General features: G+C 43.0%; 1 protein-coding gene across 1 annotated transcript in view; it reads right to left on the bottom strand.

Annotated features, from left to right (window-relative positions):
- The window catches only part of LOC145400809 (solute carrier family 7 member 14), a 32,864-nt gene extending 23,720 nt beyond the window's left edge, over positions 1-9,144 (bottom strand). The window contains exon 1 of the mRNA XM_080273245.1: positions 8,856-9,144. Within this exon, the coding sequence (XP_080129371.1) occupies positions 8,856-9,144 (289 nt within the window). The remainder of the gene's footprint in view (positions 1-8,855) is intronic.
- Between the last annotated feature and the right edge of the window lie 1,186 nt (positions 9,145-10,330).

Raw genomic sequence — 10,330 nt, 5'->3', positions numbered from 1 at the left:
CTCTTTGTGTGTGTGTGTGTGTGTGTGTGTGTGTGTGTGTGTGTGTGTGTGTGTGTGTGTGTGTGTGTGTGTAGTCTCCGTTAACCCCTTCACTACAAGAATTTTTCCCTAAGCTGATCAAAATTGCCTAGAGAAAGCAAATGAGAGAGAGAGAGAGAGAGAGAGAGAGAGAGAGAACAAAGGATGAAGAAATTAAGAAGGAATGCAGCTCTACTACCACATTATAGCCTGCATGCTTTCAAACATATTATTAGCTCATGTCACGCCACTTTATCTTTGACCTTTCACGCTTGCTTTTGTGTCATATTATCTACTTTATTACCAAAACACGCACACACGCTAAAGAATACATAAAATAGGATGGTTTCCCATCCCCATTTTCTATGTTTCATATGATTACACAGAGGGAAGAGAGTAAAGTTTGATTGATATTATAAAATCTAAGTCCTTCGAATTCATTGGCACCAAACTCAGCCTAACCCCCTCAGCTAAGCCTAATCTAGCTCAGCTCATCCCAAATCAAGCCGTCTTGCCACTAAAATCCTCAAAATATCCAAGAAACTAATTATACCTAACATGTCGATAGTCGAAAACCGAAACATAAATCTACTTACCTTACAGGATGAATATTTTGTTTTGGAATCCTGCACATACTAGCACAAAATATATATTTCATCCAGGCTGTAAAAATTGTGGTAATAATCCAAGCAGTACAAAGAACTAATTGCATTTTATTTCAGAAAACTCCCGCTCTCCATTTGTTACGTTTTCTATAAATACGTAGGTAGTTTGGTAGTGTAAGCGTTGTTTACATTTTCTTATTGGTTACTTTTCATTTTCCGTCGAATTTCGCTGTGTTTCTTGCATTATCGTGTGTAAAAACTACGACACTGGTGCTCACGAGGTCGAAGGACATTTTGAGACTAAACTCTTGCAGTATGTTCATTAGCAACAGAAATCATTGAGACAGTGACCAACTCGAGCCGCAAACTTTCCAGAACAATCACTGACTAGAGAGAATTGCGGTGAAAAAGGGACTGAAAGAAAAGTAAGTCTTGATATCAGGATCAGTGAAGTGATGGCTGTAACTTGGTGATAAAATGCATTGGGTTATTTATTCCGAGAGTAACGGGAAAAACAGCAAAAATAAAGGAAACTGCAAAGGTACGGCAGGAAAAATGAACTTGTGAATTGTTGCACTGAATATAAATGACAAAACTACGAAAGTGATAACATTAGTGGTGATGATAAGTGAAAATAAAGGATCTGAAAAGTGTTTGTGCTTCGATAATAATAACAAACATCTTGACTGCAGTGTTTAGTTTGGCTTTAGAGGCAACAGAATGAACTAGCCTGCTGTGTTCCGCCAGCAGGGAAGCAAGCAGGCAGCAGAAGTTATGACGAAGTTCCCAAGATTGACCTGCTAACTTCCACAGGGCCCTCCAACTTCTCGTAACTTCCAAGACACACTAACTTGGATCTTAAGAAGTTTGGGCGTCAATTGAAGGTTGATTTTGTTAGGTATTTTAGTAGTGGTTAATATTGAAATCTTGAATTGGTTTCTTATCATGTGACACAGATCCGTAGCCCCTTGCAGTTCAGTTGATGGGCAGGTATAGTCAGACTGGCTGGTTAATTTGGCTAGTAACCAAGGAGACTCAGTGCATACTTGTAGGTCGCCAAATTTCATGCAACCAGGACGTTAGTATTCGGGTTGAGAGAAATCTAGTTCCGTTAGATGAAAACAGAGTGACTATAGTGCCATTTTTTAAGTAGTTAGGTAAATATTCAATGCAAATGGCTTCGTCAGTAGTAACATAATGTTTATTGCTACACATGGAAGTTTTCGCTTTTTACTATGTGTGCTAGAGAGAGAGAGAGAGAGAGAGCTGTGCAATAGAAAAAGGGTTAAACATGGATATTTATTTATTTATTTATTTTTTGCTCTATCTATGCTTCTTTTCCCTTCAAGTTCGCCCTTGCATTATCAGTTTTCCTTTTCCCTTCCATCGCAGTCGTGTCTCCCCTCTCCCCTCCCCTCCCCTCCCTTCTCTCCCGCTTTCCACCTCCACGATGCCTCCTTCTTCTCTTCTTCCGCCTATTTCTCCCCTCTTCCTTTCTTCTTCCTTGCCCCTTTTCTTCCCGAATCCTACCTGCTTGTTTCCCTTTCACGTTCCCCCCTCCCTTCCTGCCTTTTACAATCTCCCCTTCTATACTCCCCTCCCTCCGTCATTCTCCTATCCTCCCACTCCTCCCCCACCCTCTTCTCATTTCCTCCTTCCTCTCCCCTTCTCATCTTCCCTCTTCTCTCTCCTTTCCTTCTCCTCCCTCCTCTTTATTCCCTTTCCTCATAGTCCCCCTTCCTTCCTCCTTCTCCCCCTCTCTCCTCATTTTCCCCTTCCTCCTCTTTTTCCCCGCTTAGTCCTCTTTTCCCCCCTCCCATCTCTTTTTTCCCCTTCCTCCCTCCCTCCCTCCCTTCTCTCCCCTCCCTCTCCTTCTTCTCCCCTTCCCTCCCTGTCTTTTCCCACCCAAGTCTCTCCCTCTCTTCCCCTCATTTACCTCCTCCTTCTCCTCCTCCTCCTCCTCGTTCTCCTCCTCCTCCTCCTCCTTCCTTCAGCCTTCAGTGTCCCATTTTCTTTCCTTCTCTTTTTCACACACTATTTATTTATTTATTTATTTATTTCATCCCAGATTTCACTCATTGTTCCTTATTTTTTCGTTCTATATTTTTTTTATTTCGTGTATTTTTTGAATTAATATATCACCTTTTTCTTCTTTTATATATATTTTTGTACTTTCCTTTTTTCCGTTTTCTCCTTTGCTTTCTGTTTTGATTTGATTTGATTTGATTTTTTTTTTTCATGTCCTTACTTTCCTATATAACTGTCGTTGGTTTCAGCCTTTGTTTCCTTTTCCATTTATTTCTCGAGGCTTTGTAACTTTAAATTCTCTCTCTGTCTCTGTCTCTGTCTCTCTGTCTCTCTCTCTCTCAGTCTTTCTTTCCTCCCATCCCATGTTACTCTTTCTACTTTAACTTGGCCTAAAATTGCCGTCATAGTTGGAGAAAGAGATTAACACTAGAATATGGTGCTAGTCACGAAGAAGTGCTATGGAAAGGATGTAGAGCCGTCGTATTGTCTTATCCTGCCACTGAGCTACGGGAAACAATCTGCAAAAGGACGAAAATCTGAGCCAAGTTAAGGTGAATGAACTATACCGAGGAATAAGTATGGGATGACGTCATGGATGAAGATGACGTCATAGATGAAGATGACGTCATTTTAGTGAGGGAGTCAACATTTTTCTCCATATAGGCAACATATAAAAATAATTCTCACGTTTTTATATCATGGCCAGTGTAAGTTGAGTGAGAGAGAGAGAGAGAGAGAGAGAGAGAGAGAGAGAGGGATTAAAGAAGGGCGGGGGAAATGGGAGAGGCAGGAAGAGATTAGGAGGATGTGAGTGGGTGAAATGAGAGGCGTGTAGAATGGTGGAGGAAATGAGTGAGAGAGAGAGAGAGAGAGAGAGAGAGGTGAGCCATAGGGAAAAGGGAAGATGAGAGAGAGGGGCATGTAGGGTAACGAGAGAGAGAGAGAGAGAGAAAGTGAGTCAGAGTAAGGGGGGTGAAAACATCAATAGCGTCTGTCGGCCCCCTCCCCCCCTCCTGGCGCCAGCGGGTTTCTGTCTTGGCACTGTCCTCTTTTCCCGGCACTGTCCTCTTTTCCTGGCACTGTCCTCTTTTCCTGGCACTGTCCTCTTTTCCTGGCACTGTCCTGGCGATGTTCTATTGTCTTGGCACTGTTTTGTACTTCTGTTGGTCTGGCACTCCTTTTGTCCTGGCACCGTGTTCTTTTCCTGGCACTGTCCTTTTGTTCTGGCACTGTCCTGGCGGTTTTGTTTTGGCACATCCCATCCCTGCTGGCACTGTTTTGGCACTTCTGTTGGTCTGGCACTATCCATTTGTCCAGGCACAGTCCTTTCCTCTTGGCACTGTCCTCTCGTCTTGGCACTGTCCTTTTCCTGGCACTGTTCTCTTATCCTGGCACTGTCCTCTCGTCACTATCCTATCGTCTTGGCACTGTCCTCGTGTCCTGGCACTGTCCTCTTCTCCGGACACTTTCCTTATGTTCTGGCACTGTCCTTTGTTCTGGCACTGTCCTTTGTCATGGCACTGTATGGCACTCCCCATCATGTGTGCCATTTTCCTGTTTCCCTGTCCCTGATCTGGCATTGTCTTTTCCTGGCACTGTCCTTACACTGTCACATCACTGTCAATTTCCAAGCATTTTCCTGGCACTGTCCCATCACTGTCACATCTTCCTTCTCTCCTAGTAATATCCCCTCACTATCCTGTTTTCCTGAGACCCATATCTATTTAGTGTAGTTTTCCTGGTACTTTCCTAGTCTGTTTTCCCGGCACTGATCTGATGTATGTATGTATGTATGTATGTATTTATTTATTGTTAGTTTCTTTACGGTGGCGTCTGGGAGAGCTTTGTGAATCGTAGCGTTTAATTTAGGACACCACGATAAGCAACAGAGAGAGAGAGAGAGAGAGAGAGAGAGAGAGAGAGAGAGAGAGAGAGAGAGAGAGAGAGAGCCTTCTTGGTGGGAGAGAAAAATTAGAATCAGGAAGTGGGGGAAAAGAGAATGAGGGAAGAGAGAGAGAGAGAGATAGATAGATAGATAGATAGATAGAGAGAGAGAGAGAGAGAGAGAGAGAGAGAGAGAGAGAGAGAGCATATCATTACTTCACTCACACATCTCATTCTCAGTTAGCCTAAACGCTAATAAAAGAGAGAGAGAGAGAGAGAGAGAGAGAGAGAGAGAGAGTGTCTGCTAGAAAACCCACTCACCAGGAAGCAGACTGAACACAAAAACAAGCAAAAAAAAAAACAAAGCAAGAAATAGTATAGAAAATCCTACCAAAGAAAAAAAAGAAAAAAATGGTTTCTATATAAACTGCTGGTGGTTTTGAAAAATTTTTGACCCGAATTTATAATAGAAAAAAAAAGGAAAAAAGCTGTTTTTAAAAAGTGGTAGGAGATCAGGAGGCGGGCTTAAAGGTTATATAGTGGACGGGTAGAGAGAGAGAGAGAGAGAGTATCAATAAAGGAGAGGAGGAAGGAAGGAAAGAGGGGAAATCGGTAGTCTTGGAGAGAGGAGAGGAGGAAGGTAGAGATTATTGGAGAAAGGCATGGATAGCGACATTGGAGAGAGAGAGAGAGAGAGAGAGAGAGAGAGAGAGAGGATAGGGATCTGCGGTTCTACTGTATCCTTGTCGTAAACTTTTGTAAATGGAGAGTAAGTTTTCCTATTAACATTAAAGCTGTATCACTTTGCTGGGGCCCTAGTGTGTGTGTGTGTGTGTGTGTGTGTGTGTGTGTGTGTGTGTGTGTGTGTGTGTGTGTGTGTGTGTCTGTGTGTGTCTGTGTGTGTGTGTGTGTGTGTGTGTGTGTAGGCATGGGGTAATCGTAATCTGTAATCGTAATCGATTGTAATCAATTACAGACTTTTGTGTAATCGTAATCGATTACTTAGGCAATTTTTTCAAAGTAATCGCAGTTGTAATCGATTACTCTCATATTGTAATCGTAATCATGGTTACCTTTACGATTACAAGGCCCCAGATAAGTTACTCTTTCACAAATACTCGTCAAGAATAGAATACGGTACTGTAGTTAAGAATAAAATACGGTACTGTAGTTAAGAATAAAATACGGTACTGTAGTTAAGAATAAAATACGGTACTGTAGTTAAGAATAAAATACGGTACTGTAGTTAAGAATAAAATACGGTACTGTAGTTAAGAATAAAATACGGTACTGTAGTTCAGTGTTAAGCAGTCAAATATAAACCATAAAAGTCCATAAGTAATATGATAACCAAAGTGAACTGTAGGTCATCACTGAGAAGCTTCCATGTAATATCCTACCTAAGCCTGCATAACATCGCCTGGGAAGACCTCGGTTGCTAGAGAAGTTAACAGAATGAAAGGGTCAAGGACAAGGTGAAGAAAAGTCTCGGCGCTTGAATGATTAAAAAACATTTGTATTGCAATTTGGCAAAAAAAATTAAGTCTGCACAGTATATTTTTACCCAGAGTCGCCATAGGTTCTGCGGAGCTTAACCCTATGCTCTTCCTTACGCAGGCAATTCTTATTAAAATTATTTGCATACAAGATATATATCCCTAGAAAATATCAGTTATATATTACTGGACGATGTTTTTGCTTTTAAAAACTACCTTCAGCTATTTACTTAATGTCAAGTATAAAAGACACGTGCTCATAATTATACAGTATAGTGCATAACAGTATATGTAATCATCATTGTAAGCCTGATCACTTCTTATGTATCGTAATCGATTACTCTTACTTTTACTGTTATCATAATCGTAATCGTAATCTGAAGTTTGCCAATTAATCGTAACAGTCATCGATTACAATACCCCTGTTGCCTCATCGCTCCATGCCTGAATTATAAGGATGTGTAGGGAAGAGGTTGTGTGTGTGTGTGTGTGTGTGTGTGTGTGTGTGTGTGTGTGTGTGTGTGTGTGTGTGTGTGTGTGTGTGTGTGTGTGTGTGGCATCATAGTGAAGTTAATCTGTAGTTGCAACTCAGCATACAAGATGGAACTACGCCAAACTGAGGTCAAACTAGAGTGGAAAAAAAAAAATGACCTCAGCTGCTGACCTACCTTATGGGGGATTCCGAATGATATGGCAAACTTCCATGAGGGTGCCATTAAACCTGTGTACGTTGGGTATTGTTATTATTATTATTATTATTATTATTATTATTACTGCTGTTATTGTTCATGTGTGTTCAGGCTGAGGTACGAAAGGGTGGGGACGGGAGAGAGGAACGAAACAACGATGAGGCAGAAGCGAAAGATGGAAGGGGAAAGTAAGTGAGAGAGAGAGAGAGAGAGAGAGAGAGAGAGAGAGAGAGAGAGAGAGAGAGAGAGAGAATATACCTTGTAATGGACCCTTGGGAAGTATCGGGAAAGGGGGACAACATGGAGAGAGAGAGAAAGAGAGAGAGGACGGGATGACTCGCCTATCGGAAACTCTCTTCAAATGGTCCCTTTCAGAGAGAGAGAGAGAGAGAGAGAGATGCATCCATTTATCTATCTATCTATCTATCAATATTTATCTTTCAGTCCATCATTCAGTCCCTGCTGCCCCGAGATTGTGTGAGTCCCAGCATGTAACGTGAAACTGACCAGCCTCATTACCCCTGAGCGGCATTATGTGTGCCATAAACCCCAGCCATCCCTTAAATATATCCCCTACGTGCCTTATCCGATTGGGGCTCCGCATCCCACTAGACCACTAGACGTCGCTTGGTTATATGGTTACCACCCAGCGTTGTAAATGATTCCAATGCAGTAGGATACCATTTGGCTTGTCATTCAGTGTAGAGTCACCTTAAATGCAACAATATAGAGTAAGTAGGTGGTTGGCACACCCCACGTACGGTTCAATATCCTTTGCATGACTATCTTATTTACTCAGACTAAGTAGGTTGTTGGCACTCCCCACGTACGGTACAGTATCCTTTGCATGGCCATCTTATTTATTCAGAGTTCCTTTCTTTCTCTTCTTTCTCTTCATCTCATTCTTCCTCTTCTTCCTCTCTTCCTCTCTCCTAATGCCTCTCTCTTTCCTCCTATACATCCCTTTCCTCTTCACAACTCCTTACCTCCCTTTCTCATTTTCTTTTATTCTCTCCCTCTTCCTCTCTCCACTTTTCTCCTTCCTCCGTCCTTCCCTCTACACACACCTTCCTTTCCCTCTCTCTCTCTCTCTCTCTCTCTCTCTCTCTCTCTCTCTCTCTCTCTCTCTCTCTCGTTACCCTACATGCCCCACTCTCTCATCTTATCTTTTCTCTGAGTCACTCTCTCTCTCTCTCTCTTTCTGTGTGTGTGTGTGTGTGTGTGTGTGTGTGTGTGTGTGTGTGTGTGTGTGTGTGTGTGTGTGTGTGTGTGTGTTTCTATCTATCTATGTCATTCCATCTTTATCTATCGTATATATCAAACTATAACGATGTAGCTATTTATCTGTCTATCCAGGTTTCTATCTATCAATCTACCAGCCATATCTATCTGCCCCTACCCCCCGTCATCTCCCTAACCACCCCCTCCCCCCCCAAACGAGGCTGTTAGGGTGAAGGTAACTGCCCCGGCCCAATGAAATCACCTCGCCCGAGATTGTCAATTTACCATATCCGCCGCCGTGACCCCCTTTCCACCCCGACAGGTCACAGGCGCGGGTGTTGTGGGGGGGGGTACAGGGGGTTAGGGGGGTTTGAGTGGGGTTAGGGAGGGAGGGAGTGGGGTTTAGGAAGTTTGAGTGGGGTTAGGGAGGAGTTTGAGTGGGGTTAAGGGATTGAGTGGGGTTTTGATGAGAGGGGGGTTTGAGTGGGGTTTGGGAAGGGTTTGAGTGGGGTTAAGGGATTGAATGGGGTTTGGGAGGGGTTTGAGTGGAGTTAGGGAGGGGGATTGAGTGGGGTTAGGGAGAGGAGGTTGAGTGGGGTTATAAGTTTGAGTGGGGTTTGAGAGGGAGTTTTTAGCATCTATCCACTTGTCTGTAGCCTCATTACCTATCTATCTACCTCTAGTATTAATCTATTCAACCATCCATTCACCTGATAAAGTTTACAATCACCCTTGGTACATAATCCTACCTGACCTATCTACTTTCCTTTCTGTCAATCTATCTAACCATATTATCTATCGTCTGGCTGTCTGTCTATCGCTCTGTTAGTCCATCTCTCTAGCCCTTATCTGCCGTGACTATCTATCTATCTATCTGTCTGTCTATCTATCTATCTATCTATCCACGGCCATACCTGAAAATATGGAGGCAACCGCAGCAATGATGAAGCTTAGAATCACGCCAGGTCCAGCTATTTCCTTGGCCACCATCCCGGCTACCAGGTACATCCCGGTGCCCACGCATGACCCCACGCCCAGGGAGGTCAGGTCAAGGGTCGTCAGCACCTTCTTCAGCTTCCCGTCGCAGGCCCCCTCCGGAACTGGGTGGTCGCTCTGTAGTTTGGCTGGGTCCTTCGTGCGAATCAGCTTCCCCAGGAGAATGTAGCTTTCCTGTTTGAGTTTTTCTGTGTCTAGAGCCACCATCTGGAAAGGAGATAGATAGATAGATAGATAGATAGGTAGATAGGTAGATGGATGGATGGATAGATAGAGGGAGAGAGAGAGAGAGCGTGGGAGGGAAAAGGTGGTGTGTTTTAGTCATTTTAGTGTGTGTTTTCAGCTGTTTGTTTCTCTCCTGTTTTGTGTTTCTTCGTGTGTGGAGAGAGAAAGAGAGAGAGAGAGAGAGAGAGAGAGAGAGAGAGAGTTATAGACAAAGTTATGTAGTTACCGCCAGAATGTGTGTGTGTGTGTGTGTGTGTGTGTGTGTGTGTGTGTGTGTGTGTGTGTGTGTGTGTGTGTGTGTGTGTGTGTGTGTGAGAGAGAGAGAGAGAGAGAGAGAGAGACCAGTGACCGAGACCCAACAACATGTGTCCCTTAAAACAAAAATAAAAATAAATAAATAAACAATCGAAATATGATACGATTCTTGTCAGCGTACTGAGAGTGGCGCGTGCTTACTCTCCCTCTCGTATTTTCGGGAGAAGGTTTTATATATACCACCTTCACGCCCACACCAGCAGACCTACAACATCCATACGGTATACAATAAACACAGTGTATATATTAACTTAGGTTAAGGAAGCTCCGTAACACCTTTTCCCTAGCGATTTTGTTTTCCTTATCACACCTCATTGTCTTCTGTGTTATATAAATCCTTCCAACATCGCCATACACTGCATAAATAACATACAAAAAGGATATTAACCAGCCATATCCAAAAGTACCTTAACGCCTTCTCCCGAGCGACTTATTTTGTTTATTGTACCTTACTGCCCTCATCCGTGTTACATAAAATCTTCCAACATCGCCACACTCTGCATAAATAACGTACAAAAGGATACTACCCGGTCATATGCAGTAATAAATCGCTAAGGAAATGGTGTTAGGGAGTTTAGTGGCGAATATTTAATAGGGTCGATATCTCCAAATTTTCCTCCTATCTTCCCCGAATGTTCTGTTTTGGGCTGGCGTTGGTGGATATTATCTCTCTCTCTCTCTCTCTCTCTCTCTCTCTCTCTCTCTCTCACACACACACACACACACACACACACACACACACACACACTTTGGTTAGATCTTAGTAGAAACAGCTTTTGTTTCCAATAGATTCTCTCTCTCTCTCTCTCTCTCTCTCTCTCTCTCTCTCTCTCTCTCTCTCTCTCGAACTTCC

Source organism: Coenobita brevimanus, chromosome 53, assembly GCF_032717465.1.
Source record: "Coenobita brevimanus isolate Jiangsu-jjx chromosome 53, ASM3271746v2, whole genome shotgun sequence".
Classification (NCBI taxonomy): Eukaryota; Metazoa; Arthropoda; class Malacostraca; order Decapoda; family Coenobitidae; genus Coenobita; species Coenobita brevimanus.
This window is presented reverse-complemented; position numbering and strand designations above follow the sequence as displayed.